At 41.9% G+C, this 16,498-nt stretch overlaps 1 protein-coding gene across 5 annotated transcripts in view; it reads left to right on the top strand.

Annotated features, from left to right (window-relative positions):
- Window positions 1-14,591, top strand: part of ark2n (arkadia (rnf111) N-terminal like PKA signaling regulator 2n) — a 126,318-nt gene extending 111,727 nt beyond the window's left edge. For all 5 annotated transcript variants that reach the window (XM_085975365.1, XM_085975378.1, XM_085975358.1 and 2 more), the window contains 2 exons: window positions 2,098-2,224; window positions 6,620-14,591. In XM_085975365.1, coding sequence (XP_085831491.1) covers window positions 2,098-2,224; window positions 6,620-6,818 — 326 coding nt within the window. In that variant the 3' untranslated portion in view covers window positions 6,819-14,591. The remainder of the gene's footprint in view (window positions 1-2,097; window positions 2,225-6,619) is intronic.
- Window positions 14,592-16,498: the final 1,907 nt, after the last annotated feature.

The raw sequence follows: 16,498 nt of genomic DNA, 5'->3' as shown, positions 1-16,498 counted from the left end.
GCTGGGTGGGCGTGTGTGCTGTGAGGAGGATGCCGAGAAACTCCAGTATGATTTGGACAGGTTGGGTGATTGGGCAGATGCATGGCAGATGCAGTATAATGTGGATAAATGCGAGGTTATCCACTTTGGTGGCAAAAACAGGAAGGCGGATTATTATCTGAACGGCAATAGATTGGGAGAAGGGGCAGTGCAACGAGACCTGGGTGTCCTTGTGCACCAGTCGCTGAAGGTAAGTATGCAGGTGCAGCAGGCGGTTAAGAAGGCAAATGGTATGTTGGCCTTCATAGCGAGAGGATTCGAGTACAGGAGCAAGGATGTCTTGCTGCAGTTGTACAGGGCCTTGGTGAGACCACACCTTGAGTATTGTGTGCAGTTTTGGTCGCCTTATCTGAGGAAGGATGTTCTTGCCACGGAGGGAGTGCAGTGAAGATTCACCAGACTAATACCTGGGATGGCAGGAATGAAATATGAGGAGAGATTGGGTCGATTGGGCTTATATTTGTTGGAGTTTAGAAGAATGAGAGGGGGGTCTCATTGAAACTTATAAAATTCTAACAGGACTAGAAAGACTAGATGCATGAAGGATGTTCCTGATGGTGGGGGAGCCCAGAACCAGGGGACACAGTCTAAAGATAAGGGGTAAGCCATTTAGGACAGAGATGAGGAGGAATTTCTTCACCCAGAGAGCGGTGAACCTGTGGAATTCTCTACCACAAAAGGCAGTTGAGGCCAATTCATTAAATATACTCAAGAAGGAGTTAGATATATTTCTTAAGGCTAAAGGGATCAAGGGATATGGGGAGAAAGCAGGGACAGGGTACTGAATTTGGATGATCAGCCATGATCTCATTAAATGGCGGAGCAGGCTTGAGGGGCCGAATGGCCCACTCCTGCTCCTATCTTTTATGTTTCTGTTTCTTTTGCTTAATAAGTCACCATGTGGGGAACTGTAAATGTAAACACAAGTTGCCCCATTTTTAAACACAGTGCATTGGACCCCAATGAGCTGCGTCATTGTGCTGCCCTCACCCACATCGCACAAACTATTGTACAGTTGGCTACCAACCTCTATTGGTCAGTTTTGACAATTATGCACAATATAGTGAATCCAAGTGTGATTTTTGTATATCTCAATCAATTACAGTACTAATTTAACATACGTGCATAGTGTTCGGAAAGTCACGATATGACCTACTTGTACTAAGGACTATATTGGCTTTCTAATGCGCTGTGTTACGGAGAAGTGATTGCCTGTGGTTCACCATGCAGTGAATTGGTGGTTACATTCTTGGAGATGCCAAGCACTTTTCCTGAGGGAGGAAGGACGAAAGAGTTATTCTTGGCTTCCTTGCATAACTTCTGTTAACTGGTTATGGAGTGTTAGGCCGAGTTCTGGAAAAAAGAAAACTTGCATTTAAATAGTGCCTTATCATATCTCTCAAGACATCCTAAAGTGATTCACAATCAATGAGTTCATTTCAAGCGCAGTTATTGTTGTTATGTAGGTAAATACAGCAGTTGTGTATCAAGGCCTCAGAAACAGCCCCAGTTAATCTATTTTGGTATTGATTGAGAGAGGAATGTTGGCCCGGTGGCCAGGACTCTGGGAGACCTTTTGCACCTCTCCAATTAGTGCTATAGGATCTTTAATGCTCACCTACGTAGGCAGATGGGGCCTTGGTTTAATGGCTTATCTGAAAGATGGTGATGCAGCACACCCGAGAACTGCATTGAAATGTCAGCCTAGATTAAGTGCTTGAGTCCTGGAGTGGTACTTGAACCCCTCAACCTTCTGACTCAGATGAGAGTACTTCCAATTGACCCAAAGGTTTCCTACCTGTTCTTTTGACTGGGATAGTTTGTAGCACAGGGACACTATAGGAAAGGAATGAGGAAAAGTAAGAAACTGAGGCAGGAGCTGTGAGATACCAGAAAAAGGACAGTATTTTTGGATAGTTTGGGGAGTTTGGTAAGGAAGATTTTCTCTACATTTGAAATGCTAATGATTATTCATTTTCATGGGACAATGAATTTTGCCCAAGTAAAACATGTTTGAATATTCATGCTAAGGTTGTGTTTGCTTCTGGTTCTTTGCAGGCCAAAAAGAAGAGAACTTCATAGCAGCTGATGGCTCTACAGGTTTCTCTGTACCAGTAAAGGAAGAAATCCAGATTGCATCCTCAGATAGTGAGGTCGAAATTGTAGGAGTCCAAGAAGATACAAGGTACAGGCAGTTCACCCTGAACATCAATAACGGGAAAATCCCTAGCTCCAAATGCCCTGCAGGCATGGTCTAGAAATAGTAATTTCCTATCAAATGACTAGCATATTCATAAAATAATCGCATCATATGATTCACTGTAAAAGATTAAAGCAGGAGGTGCTAGGGCAGAAGTGCAAAAATGGTACACCTGTCCAGATCTGAGTCTGTATTACATAGTATTGGATAGTATTTACAGCACAGAAACAGGCCAGTCGGCCCAACAGGTCCATGCCGGTGTTTATGCTCCACACGAGCCTCCCCCCAAACCTCCTTCATCTCACCCTATCAACATATCCTTCTATTCCTTTCTCCCTCATATGTTTATCGAGCTTCCACTTAAATGCATCCATGCTAGTTGCCTCAACTACTTGTGGTAGTGAGTTCCACATTCTAGCCACTCTCTGGGTAAAGACATTTCTCCTGAATTCCTTATTGGATTTTTTGGTGACTGTCTTATAGTTTTGGCCCCTAGCTCTGGTCTCCCCCGCAAGTGGAAACACCTGCTCTACGTCTACCCTGTCAAACCCTTTCGTAATCTTAAAGTCCTCTATCAGGTCACCCCTCAATCTTTTTTCTACAGAAACGAGCCCCAACCTGTTCAATCTTTCCTGATAGGTATAACCTCTCAGTTCTGGTATCATCCTAGTAAATCTTTTTGCACCTTCTACAGTGCCTGTATATATCCTTTCTATAATATGGAGAAACTGTTCACAGTACTCCAAGTGTCGTCTAGCCAAGGCTCGATACAAGTTTAACATGACTTCTCTGCTTTTCAATTCCATCCTTCTAGAAATGAACCCCAGTGCTTTTTTTGCTTTTTAATGACCTTATTAACGATCTGTACCAGATCCCTCTGCTCCTCTACCCCCATTTAGATACTTATTTTCCAAGGAGTATGTGGCCTCCATATTCTTCCTACCAAAATGTACCACTTCACACTTATCTATATTGAAGTTCATTTGCCAATTACACGTCCATTCTTCAAGTTTATTAATGTCTTCCTGTATTTTGTCGCAGTCCTCCTCAGTATTAACTATACACACAGTATTGTGTCAAACGCAAATTTTGAAATTGTACTTCTGATTCCTGAGTCCAAATCATTTGTTAATATTGAACAATAGTGGTCCCAGCACCGATCCTTGTGGAACACCACTTCCCACCTTTGGGAAGTCTTTACCTTTAACCCCTACTCTCTGTTTTGTAGCTAGCTTGCTATCCCATCTGCTACTTGTCCCCTGACTCCACATGTTCTGACCGTAGTCATGAGTCTACTATGCGGTACCTTATCGAAGGCCTTTTGAAAATCCAAATATATTATGTCTGCTGCAATACCCTTGTCTACCCTTTCTGTTACTTCAAAGAATTCAGTAATGTTGGTCAAGCATGACCTTTCCTTTGGAATCTGGGCTGACTATTTTTTATATTTTCAGTTTCTAGATCTTTTTCTATTACATCTTTGAGAAAAGATTCCATTGTCTTTCCTACCACCGGTGTTAAGCTAATTGGTGAATCGTTCCCTAGGATAAAAACAGAAAATGCTGGGAATACTCAGCAGGCCAGGCAGCATCTATGGAGAGAGAAACAGAGTTAACGTTTCAGGTTGATGATCTTTTGTCAGAACTGGAAAAAGTTAGAGATGTAACAGATTTTAGGCAGGGAAAGGGGGGAGGAAAGAACAAAAGGCAAGGTCTGATAGGGTGGAAGGCAAGAGCGATTAAATGACAAATGGTATAATAGTACAAAGTAAAAGGAGATGGTAATGGGACAAGAAAGAAACAAAAGGTGAGTCTAGAAGAGGTGTAAATGGGAATGGCAGTATCATCAACAGCTGCCATGTGAAAAAATAGGGGCAGAGGTTATGGTCTGAAATTGTTGAACTCGATGCTGATTCCAGAAGGCTGTAAAGTGCCTAATCAAAAGATGAGGTGCTGTTCCTCAGTTGAGCTTCGTTGGAACAACGTAAGAGGCCGAGGTCAGAGTGGGAGTGGAGTGGAGAATTAAAGTGACAGGCGACCGGAAGCTCGGGGTCACACTTACGGACTGAACGGAGGTGTTCCGCAAAGCGGTCACCCAATCTGCATTTGGTTAGATCTGTTACATCTCCCAAACTTTTTCCAGCTCTGATGAAAAGCCATCGACCTGAAATGTAACTCTCTTTCTCTCTCCACAGATGCTGCTTGACCTGCTGAGTGTTTCCAGCATTTTCTGTTTTTATTTCAGATTTCCAGCATCTGCAGCATTTTGCTTTTGTATAGTTCCTTGGGCTTGTTCTATCTCCCTTTTCATATATAGGAATCACATTAGCTGTCCTCCAGTCCTCTGGCACTATTCCCTTTTCTATATAAATGTAATGGTGCCTCTGCGATCTCTTCCCTTTTAATATGCGCAGATGCAAACCATCCGGATAAGTTTAATTTGTTTATCAATGATCTCCACCCTTTCTATCTTAAATGTCTTTATATCTTTTTTGATCTCTGTCATGACAACCATGTTACCCTCCCTGGTAAATACCGAGGCAAAGTAATTATTTAATATTTCTGCCATTTCGCTGTCGTTACCTGTGAGTTTATCCTGTGTATCCCTTTGTGGCCCTATCCCTATCCTGGTTTTTCTTTTGTTATTTCTGCGTCTGTAGAATACTTCACTATTTCTTTTTATATTCCATGATAATTTAATTTTGTAGATTCTCTTTGCCTTTCTAATTGTTTTTTTTACTTCTTTCCTAACCTTTTTGTGTTCCCTTTTGTCATCCTCCTTTGCTATCTATGTACTTAGTGTATGCCTTTATCTTTAGTTTCAATTTGGCCCTTATTTCTTCATTCATCCTTGGTATGTCATTACTGGCTAGTTTGTTTTTGCTTTTTAGTGGGATGTATTTCTCCTGGACGCTACTGATCCCCATTTTAAATGTTTCCCACTGCTGTTCTATTTCTATGTTTGTCAGTACATTTTTCCAGTTTATTTTCCCTAGTTCCGTTCTTATTTCCCCCATAAAATTGTTTTTTCCCCCCCAATTTATTCACTTTCACCTTTTGAACATTCCCGATTTTAATCGCTCCACCATTGCCGGTTGTGCCATCAGCTGCCTAGGTCCTAAGCTCTGGAATTCCCTCCCTAAATCGCTCTGCCTCTCCACTTCTCTTTCCTCCTTTAAGACGCTCCTTAAAACCTATCTCTTCGACAAAGCTTATGGTCATTTGCCCTAACATCTCCTTATATGGCTTGGTGTCACATTTCTTTTTTTGATGACACTCTTGTGAAGCGCCCTGGGACGTTTTATTACGTTAAAGGCGCTATATAAATACAAGTTGTTGTTGTCTTTCTTATGTCCTTCTCAATCTTTATCTTAAACCTTATTACTGTATGTTGTGATCGCTATTGTCTACAACTTAATTGAGGGGAACCTTCAAGAGCCACAATAGGGTTTTATATCTAAAGAACATAATCAAAATTAAATGGATCTATTTAATATATATTGCCCATTGAATTGCTAAAATTATAAATTCTACCAACAATTGTTTATCATATCATTTAGAAAAAGGGATTTGTAAAAATTAATTTCAACTACAGTATCATTCCTGAGGAAATGCCATCTGCCTTTTCCTGTCCATCTGTAGCTTGGTCCTGTTTCTCAGGTTGCACATGGGACATTGATGGATTGACTGTGTTCACTTTTGTGTCCATCACTCCCACTAACTTAATGTCTTCTGCATTCAGCAGGAGAAGCTGACGGACCAGGCAGGCCTAGATTAATTTTCCTTGGTCTGTGCTGTGTTAACTAATCTCAGTCATGTGATGGGGGCTCTACAATTGGTTTCAGCACATATTGGCCAGTTTTCGCATTTATAATCACTGTCTTGACCCCTGCTAGAAAGTGCACATTTATGGGCATTACACAGGACAAGATTGGACGCCACTGTGATGCCCTCATAAGAACATAAGAAATAGGAGCAGGAGTAGGCCATTCAGCCCTTATGGTAAAGTAACCTGCTTGTGCACTGTCTAGATTTGCATATGAAGAATGACGACATGGAACAGATACTAAAAGGCCACTTGTACTTATGGAACTGTTCCTGCCTTGGGAGAGGAAGAAATTGGCAGTGGGGCACTTACAAGCTCCAGCATTTTTTAGTGTTGAAGTGCTAATTGGAGTTAAATTGTGTCGCAGCATGGAGATTCATCAATCTCGCATACCTGCTAGTGGCCATTGTCGGAGCAACATCGATGGCTCGGTTGACTGATGATGAGGCAGATCTTTAAAAGATAGTTGGATCCTTATCAAAAATGTGAATTTAAAAAGCTAAAGGGACTTCAAAAATGAGTTGTCATTTTTTTTTTTTAATTGCTTGCAAACAGGTGCACTCAGACTAGACCTGGTGTCATTCAGAGCTGTTCAGCATGGAAGCAGAGTTCTCATTCATACTGCCTCAGCAGCAGGGCACAGCAACAGCAAATGCATTCGTGGGCTGCCGTTTCCCAGCCAACCTGGAGTGGGCCGCCGGAGGTTGTTGACCTCACCCTTGATGAAGACGCTAGACGCAGATACTTGCTGTGAGGAATCACGTTGTGCTGTCTTTGTTCTGTGGTGCAGGAAGAGGAGAAAGAAAAAAAACTTGCTTGGCATCTCCTTTCTATTGTTCACAAAGATTTGAAAAGTTATTATTTTGCTTTTTTCATTGAGTGGAGTTTCTGTAGTTTCCACCATTTTAGTACTTTTCAAAAAGGTATGTTTCACAATTGTCCTAAAATGTCAATACATCAGCATTGTGGGGTCCATATTGGGAGAGAGTGTGTTTCTCAGTGGCTCTTTAATTTGTATTTTACTTTGTGCCAGGTGTTTTAGTAGGTTACAGGATTCACATTACACATACCTGAATTGGAATTAGACATTTTATGATCAGAGCTAAACTTGGCACTTAGATGCTGTTACCAGGCTGGAGCTGGATGCACTATAAATTTTTGCAGCAAGTAAGTAGTCGACTGGAACTTTCTCCCTTTTTTCCTTAAATTTCAGAGCTAGTCCAGCAGAAGCTGAACTTATTTGTTTGAGACTGGTGACAGGGCCTCCTGCTTCTGAGCTCCAAGTGTGTAGTGCCGGGCCACTTTAATTACAAAATGTGCCAGCGTTACAGTAGAAAAGGATCCTTTAGCCTATGATACTGATTGGGTGTCCTTAAGATGTACAGACACGAGGGGCAAGTTAAATCAATCATCAGCATAATGGCACTGAATCCAAGTTTATTAGTCGCTTAATCCCACACTTCATTGTGCTAAACGTGATCTGATGGTTAGTTCGGCTAATTTAGTCATTTGGAGATTGCCCAGTTGCTGAGTAAAAGTAGTTATGTCTGTTTGACAGGCGCACCTTTCATTCACATTCATTTTCAACAGCTCTCCACTTATTAACCTTAATGTTTGCAGTCAGTTTCTCTGCTACTACCTGGGAGCCCTGCAGTTGCAATTGCAATATAAAGAAATTAGAACTGACGGAATGGTTTCCATTCTTACCCCAATAGACCTGATATCAGTTATTATCTCAATATAACAAATGGCTGAAATCTAGCCAGTTAAACATATTTATAACATCAACTCTCTTTTCCCCATCTTAATGGTTTTTGTAATAATTCCCATAATGTCCAGTGGAGTTTAGTATCTCTTATCGCTGACAGCATCAAGTTATTGACATAACTGGCAGTAATTTAAAATAAAATCTTCAGCTACAAAGGAATTGTGTATTTGCAACCAGTTCGAGAGGAAGCTGATGATGAAATTTGTTAGAATTAGAGAAGTGTTGCCCTTTTGTCCAACCCCCTCATTGACCCCAAGGAACACTGAAAGGTTAACAACTGTTGTAAGACATTTAAATAGTGACTAAAAAAAAATTAAGAAAGTTCCAACAGATCAACAATGAGGTTCTTGTGCAACCTCCCGATTGGACAGGAATATGTTAATGATGCAACTTGGTTGGAGAGGTTGTGTGTATAAAGTTACCGATAGGGCCAAAGGGGAACTCTTACTTTGAAAGCAGTTAAAAGCTGCTGCTGATGGCTTATCCTGACATCTGCATCTGAACTACTGCTGCTGTGAAAGGTGATGAGCAACATACATTTTTGAAAGATCAAGAATTAAAAGTAGTAATTTGCATGCTTTTTCTCCCCACACGACTTTTTTCAGGGGTAGTTCTTGGAGCAGCCAGGAAAGCACCGCTCTTAAAACTCTCATGTTCCCACCATGATTGCCACCCAAAAGAATTTTACACGTCAGCAGTAGCAATTTAATGCTGCTCAAACTTTTGCAACTTGCTCCCCCCCCCCAGGCATTTTGGTAATTTGTAGTTGCAAGCTGTCTGTGGTGGCTTAAAATCAAATGTGTTAAATCTTGCAGTAAACCTGGTGCATGGCACTGTAATAGTTGTGCAACAAGGTATGTTTCACAGGGTACTTGCTTTACTTTTGGTGCTCTGATGAGTTTTATTTGGTGAAAAGCACCAAAAATGAAAGGGGAGCTCACTGGGTAATTGCATCAGAAGTTGTGGTACTGGTTCACACAGATCAGGAGATTCTCAGGTTTATGCTGTTAGCTGATCTCAGCTTGGACAGTGTGGGTGCTACAGTTGCTTTCAGTGCCCCTGCTCGTGATCTGTGCTAGAAAGTTATACGTGTGCACTTCAGGGGGAGACAGGATTGGGATTGGTTGTGATGATTCCCCGTAGTTGAGTAGCTTATCGACCCTGTGAATTATAGAATCTTACAGCACAGACGGAAGTCATTCGGTCCATTGTGCCTGTGCCGGCATTTAGCCACACTCTCCTGCTCTTTCCCCATAGCCCTGCAAATTGCTTGCATATAAAGAATGGACAATTGACAGAAGTACTGGAAGGAAGTCGGTATCTAGGAGCCATACAATCTCCCCACACCTGCTGGACAAAATGGGAAGAAGAAATTTTGGGTTATACTTTGATCTTTTTTCTTTTTAAATCTGGCTTAATAGATCTGCTCGCTTCCTAATATTTAAATTGTCATTTTGGAATCAAGACTCCAAAGAAAGTTAGGCTATCTATCCTGTTACATGTTTGTTGTAGCATTGTGCTAAACGGCAATTTTAATTTATTCATAAAGTTGCTGAAAATGGGCCCTGCTGGTGGAAGCAGTGTTGAGTATTTCAGCAGCCTTCAGTTACAGGCCTGAGACTGTTTCTCAACCTACCCACTAAGTTGTCAGATGAGCTGGCATTCGATCTTAGTGAAGAGTACCGAACAAGTACCAAGAGGGTGTTGCTGGAGCCTTTAAACAGAAACCTACCTTTTTGGTCACAAGTGTAAATGATCATCCTTAAAAGTCACTAAAACCTAGTGTGTGTGTGGTAACAGTGTCTGAATTTTGTTTTAATTTGTGTTTGTCTTTATGCTTTTCCCCCCAACTTTTAGTAATCAAAGTTTTGTGCATTTTTGTTTTAGGGAGGAGTCTGAGCAACAATAGATTTTTTTTTTCTGAGTTCTACTATCCTGCAGCTAGTATCTAATGTCAACCACCGTAGGTTGTTTTAATCAGGGCGTATTAGGAAGTGTTCGAATATTGGTACAGGATCTCTAATGGTATCAAAACGATTAGATCCCAAGACAAAGTCTGATGCTCTGCTCTTGACTATTGCACAGTGATTTCTATCTCTAGAGGTTGCTACTGAGCTGTACGGAGGCTTTAGTAGACTCTTGTCTACAGGTTCGATAGCAAAATACTGCAGATGCTGGAAATCCGAAATAACAACAGAAAATGCTGGGAAAACTCAGCAGGCCAGGCAACATCATGACAAAGGGTTTCGACCTGAAACGTTGACTTTATTTCTCTCTCCACGGATGTTGCCTGGTCTGCTGAGTTTTTCCAGCATTTTCTCTTGTTTACAGGTTCCCAGACTGAGTGATACTCAGCTTCCCATGGTGCATGGGTTTTAAAAAAAAAAAAACGAATTACAGGAAACTTTGGTTTATCCGGAGGTTAACTGTCCGGAATGCTCGATCCACCGGCAAAAATCAGGAGCCGTTTCGTTAGGTTTTTTTTCTTTTCGTTGCTTTTTTTTCACCAGTCAGGCTCTGCAAGGTCTCGCTGAAGCTGTTGCTAAGCTACAGAGACGCTTGCAAGGTACGGCCGACTGTTTAGAAGCTGTTGCTAAGCAACAGGGTTTGTTGCCAGATACGGAAGAGCTCCGTATGTTTCAACATTAGCGCTGGTTTGTCCGGCAGTTTTGATGGGACGGCAACAGCTCGGTGCCGGATATCACAAAGTTTCCTGTAAACAACCCTCCCCTGTCAAAATAGCGGCAAAGAATCCAGTTGTCGTTCAATAATGTAAATTTTTGGTTGTGGATTTAAGTACTTTAAAAGGGTTTATTTATGTATAGGACAAAAGGGGGCATTTTATATACAAGATAACACATAACCTCAAGATACATAGTGGCATGCTTAAAACACAACATAACCTGTGTTCTTAGCAGCTTACCTGGTGTTCATGGAGATAGTTTTACTCTTTGGCAAGTTTTTCTTTGGCAGACAGGTTTATGTAACTATCAGGTGACCGGAACTGAAATAGTATTTGTTCTGTCTAATTTGAACTGAAAACTTACTGCACCATGTGGTTTGAACCAAGCTCATTGTGCCACCTTGTTTGAGCCTGGTTTTAGTTACCTAGCTGCATGTCACTGGGCAATAATAGACTCCTCTGCCTTATATGATTAGAAACCAGTAGGTTCTATCATTACTAGTACCCAATGATGATGCTGTTTCTACAGAGAAATGCTGGTACTCCCTTGTTTTAAAACATTGAATTTTAATGTGGATACTTTGAGGTAGAATAGTACCTGATGTGATTTGGCAATGCACTTCACTGCATGATGTATTTGCTAAGTCACCAGTGGCCCCATGAGTTGTGATCCTGTTTATATTGATTGTGAGAGGTATTTTCATTCAATCAACAAAACAAAAAGTTTCACAGTGAGCCACAGGGGCTCCTTGACCCCACCCACCCCAAACTTTGAATACAATTGCTTCCGACTGTGGAGATCTCATCACTTGGGCGTGCAGACTTCATTTCCAATTAATTTCATCAACTTTTTGACCTTTGTGCAATATTGTTGCAATAACAGAGTGTTCCACCTCAGGGCAAAGCGAAATAGCCATAGTTTGTGTCTTTGGGAGGGGTAAATAAAACTTAAGACCTGGAATGAAGAAGTTACTCATTGGGCAGCCGAGCCTTTTCCAGCTACTGAGGTTTAGGTTAATGTGGATGTGCTTGCCCACTGGAGAGGAACTTTCAATTCAGTAGCGGGGAGAGCGCGGCTCCAGTGGGGGGGAAAGGGTGAAGAACCCGCTGTTAGGGCAGAGGCTGTTGAAAGAAATGTTACTATATTAAGATTTGTTTGGTATACTCTTGAAACCTCACCTGTGTCGACCAGCAAAAGGGAATGCTGGCTTCACAGTTCAAGGAGTTAAGCAAATCAAATTATGGCAATAAATAGCCACGGATCCTCCTTCTCTGTTTGACAGTTTGCACTCTGCCTTAACCCAAGTTGTGGCTGGGCTACTGTGGCAAAGTACAAATCTGTATCTGGTTGAAGTTGAACTTAGTCAGGTTACTGAGTAGAATGAAGTATTATTTAAACAAGTATTACACCTGGAACACTTCTGATCTTAATCAGACTAAAGTGTAATATTTTGTGCACCCCTGCATTATCCTGTCCACCCGACCCACACTGCACCCCCCTACCCACTCGTATTGCATTCTTTCTTTCCCTCAAGCATAATGGACCTGCCCCTACCTAAAGCTGGAGATCTGGATCCAAATACTTTAGGGTTTTTTTTAAAACTGTTCCTACAAAATATTTGCTTTTTCTTTACAAAATGTAGGCCAATACCACTAATATTTTTCTAGTTCTCAATACAGATTCTTGTGCAAAATTACTGTCACTGATAATTGGAAATTCCCATCTAATGCTCTCCATTCTCCCTTGCTCTATATGTGCACCAGCATTTGAGGATAGTCATTTTGTTGAATGAATACCCTATGAGTGACGAGCTCATATAATCAGTATCTAACAGGTGAAGATTCCCAATAACTATTTGCTTCGGTTTTATAAGCACTTAATGTTTTGTAGCAGTTTTCAAAACCTGAAAACTAGTGGTGGGCGTTGAGTTTAAAGTGTGTGCACGATGCTTTCCTCATCAGTGAAATCTGTGAGGAAACTGCAATACAATGCTGCTATCCAATTCCATGTGACTATTAAGACATCTAGTCCCCCCATTACAAGGCGTTTGCTAACAAGAAAAGGGGGGATAGTGTATGTACTTGATAGTCCTTGTCAAATTCTGTGCTCCTGAATCTTTCTAACTCAGCTCTGAGCAGTAACTGCAGCAGAATTAAGGAAGGACAGTTGAGGGTAGCTCTTCACCTGACACACTCGACTTGTGATGCAGTGTGCAGTATGAATCACTTGCCTCATTTCAATGTGTTGCCACCAGTAGAGGGTTCTTCACTGATTTGTGAAGCTGCAGAAAGAATAAGTAAACAAGACGGGAGATTAAACAGTGGCAGAGACTGATGGAGCACTTACAGTGGCCTCTGCCCATACAGTATTGGGGTCTGAGCCAAGTGAGTAAAATAATTTGTCCTTTAGATTGATTTTCCTCACCTTTACTTTTTCCATTAAGGTACAAAAGCGGCAGCTTCCTCAATCACTCAGTAGGTGTGTGCACCATATCGTGTGATACTGAGCCATACACATCAGGCATTGTCCAGGTTTGATTTTGGTCTCTCCTGAGTAAATTGACCTGAGCTCAGTTGGAGGTGGGAGCACTACAATTAATCTTAGTGTGCCAAAGCTAGAGAGGGGGGAAAAAGCTAGTGTTCTCATCTCTGGATCATTATCCAGCGATCCCTGCTGAAAAGTGCACACGTGTAGATGCCGGGTGAAAACAGGATTAGGCTCAGCTGTGATGCCCCCATGGTAAAATAGTCTGACTATAATCTAAGCTCGCACTTGAAGAATACCCACTTATATGATGGATTGGAGGGTTACCAGTGTCCATGGGATCCTACCCCAGCATGAATCAGGATCCTGGAGGGGGAAGCTTGAGAAGGAAGTACAGGAAACTTTCTGATATCCGGCACTGACAGGACCGAGCTGGTGCCATACCATCAAAAGTGCCGGACATACCAGCGTTAATGTTGAAACATACGGAACTGAAAAGCTCCGTGTGAATCAACAAACCCTGTTGCTTAGCAACAGCTTCAAAACAGTCGGCTGCAGCTGCAAGTGTCTCTAGCTGAAGCTGTTGCTATAGCTACAGACCTCACAGTGCCTGACTGGGGGAAAAAAAGCAACGAGAACTAAAAATACTTATAGAAAACGGCTCCTGATTTTTGCCGTTAGATCGAGTATTCCGGACATATAACCTCTGGATAAACCAAAGTTTCCTGTATAAGGAGCTGTTGAGTAGATCACAGTTGTGCTTGAAGGAGGATTCTCTTGGGCTGATAACCACTGTAAGAACCCCAGATGGCGGGCAGCTTCCCTCGGCGCATGAAGTTTTGCATTATTCGGACTGGAACTTCTGCTCTGGTTGCTGGGAGAATCATAAAGAGCCATAAAAGACAAGGTGAGGTATGAATTAAGGGCAGATGCAATCTAATGGCATCAACAGTAACACGCAAGAGGGTATTTGCTTATCTGCTATTTAGGGGTATTTAGTGCAGAATTTCACCTTGTACCAAAACAGGGCCCTAGTGTGTCACAAGCCGAACCATACATATTCACCACCACAAACGTTACTGCTTAAATTTAAATCTGGATGTCTAGGCAGGGCGAGGGTTATTCTGTGTTTTCAGAACCACCTTCTGTTTGACATTTTGTTTCATTTTTCTGTCAAATTCTTTTGCGTGGGAATGGAATAAAGTTTGCTGTTATTTTCTACTGAAAACAGGCGCACACGATGGTAATGGCAAGAACAAAAAGATTTGAGGTATATTGCTTGTAAGTAAGTTTTATTAAAGCATAAAAATTGTATAGAATTATTACGAGTTTTATGCGCAATATAAGGGAGCAATTCTAAATAATCCTCAGCATGTAAATTTAAGATCTGGTGAGATTGCACTAATTATGGATTTTCTTTTTTTTTGCCCCCTCTCAGTATTGATTGTTTTTTTTGGAAAAATGTAAATACTGTTTGTGCTGCCTTGTCTGGAGCTGTGGTGGCAGTGTATAGATTTTTAACTGTTATGCAGTGATTATATGAAATAGAAAAATTGAGAAAGGAGAATAAAAATTTAACTTTTAAACATCATTGTTGAAGGCTGACTTTTTTTGTAACGATCTGTTGATCCCCTTTTAGTTGCTCTGGGTAGTTGTCAAAAATATTTGCACATAATCCATACTCTTTTGAATTTTGTGCTCTTCATGACTTGTGTCCTCAAATTCATATTGGAGTTCCCCAAAGTATTGTTGCAGTATTTCCTATGTGGTTTCAAATGTCATAAAGCTCATAGAATCACCACATTCAAAAGCATCAGAATTCTTAAAGATGTGTTACAGTGATTCACAGTTACACACAGGTACTGTGAGCAGTAAGGTTTAGCTGCCATGCCTGAGTGACTGGCCTCCTCAAGGTCCCACCCCTCAATGCTCACACTGAGGGCTGCATCTCCACAGGGCTGTGGAAAACTCACATGCAAGGAAGCTTTGCTTTTGCTTCTTAAATTTGACCATCTGTAAAGAAATATTTTAAGTATTAATAGCACACATGCACGCTGATGGCAGGACTGCATTCTATAGAATACCACTCATTGAGATCAGAGGAAGCAAGGCTGAGCTGAGCTGAAAGACATGAGAGATGGGGGACTTAGGCATGAAGATGAAAATGAGGATTTGCAAATAAATGCACATGCATCTAGCCAATCCAGCACTCTGAAGAAGAGTTGATCAAGAGATGACTTGGTCCTGCAGTGGATTTGACACTGGCCTTCCACCACTGGGAGCTGGCATCAAATCCAGCCCAAACTGATGAGATGAAAATGCTTTGTCTGTTCACAGCATCAGTTTCCACATGTACACTGACGACACCCAGCTCTACCTCACCACCACTTCTCTCGACCCCTCCACGGCCTCCAAATTGTCAGGCTGCTTGTCTGACATCTAGTTCTGGATGAGCAGAAATTTTCTCCAATTAAATATTGGGAAGACCAAAGCCATTGTTTTTAGTCTCCTCCACAAACTCCGTTCCCTAACCACAGACTCCATCCCTCTCCCTATCATCTGTCTGAGGCTGAACCACACTGTTCGCAACCTTGGTGCCATATTTGACCCTGAAATCAGCTTCCGACCACACATCCGCGGCATAACTAAGACCGCCTATTTCCACCTCTGTAACATTGCCCGTCTCCGCCCTTGCCTCAGCTTATCCGCTGCTGAAACCTTCATCCATGCCTTGGTTACCTCTAGACTTGACTAGTCCAATGCACTCCTGGCTGGCCTCCCACATTCTACCCTACGTAAACTTGAGGTCATCCAAAACTTGGTTGCCCGTGTCCTAAGTCGCACCAAGCCCCGTTCGCCCATCACCCCTGTGCTCGCTGACCTACATTAGCTCCCGGTTAAGCAACGCCTCGATTTCAAAATTCTCATCCTTGTTTTCAAATCCCTCCATGGCCTCGCCCCTCCCTATCTCTGTAATCTCCTCCAGCCCCACAACCCTCAGATATCTGCGCTCCTCTGATTCTGGCCTCTTCAGCATCCCTGATTATAATCGCTCAACCATTGGTGGGGCAATTAAAAATTCCCTGCCTAAACTTCTCCAGCTCGCTAACTCTCTGCTCCTTTAAGACGCTCCTTAAAACCTACCTCTTTCACTAAGCTTTTGGTCATCTGCCCTAATTTCTCCTTATATGGCTCAGAGTCAAATTTTTTGTCTTATAACACTTCTGGGAAGCGCTTTGGGATGGTTTACTATGTTAAAGGTGCTATATAAATACAAATTGCTGTTGACTAAAAGGGTTCCATGTCCCATTTGGACAGGTTGGGTGATTGGGCAGAAGCATGACAGATGCCGTATAATGTGGATAAATGTGAGGTTATCCACTTTGGTGGCAAAAACAGGAAGGCAGATTATTATCTGAACGGCAATAGATTGGGAGAAAGGGAAGTGCAACGAGACCTGGGTGTCCTTGTGCACCAGTCGCTGAAGGTAAGCATGCA

The sequence above is a fragment of the Somniosus microcephalus genome, chromosome 2, assembly GCF_052327205.1.
Source record: "Somniosus microcephalus isolate GS21.2 chromosome 2, FLI_Smic_1.0, whole genome shotgun sequence".
Lineage (NCBI taxonomy): Eukaryota > Metazoa > Chordata > Chondrichthyes > Squaliformes > Somniosidae > Somniosus > Somniosus microcephalus.
Note: the sequence above shows the minus strand (reverse complement) of the source record. Positions and strands in the feature narration are given on the sequence as shown.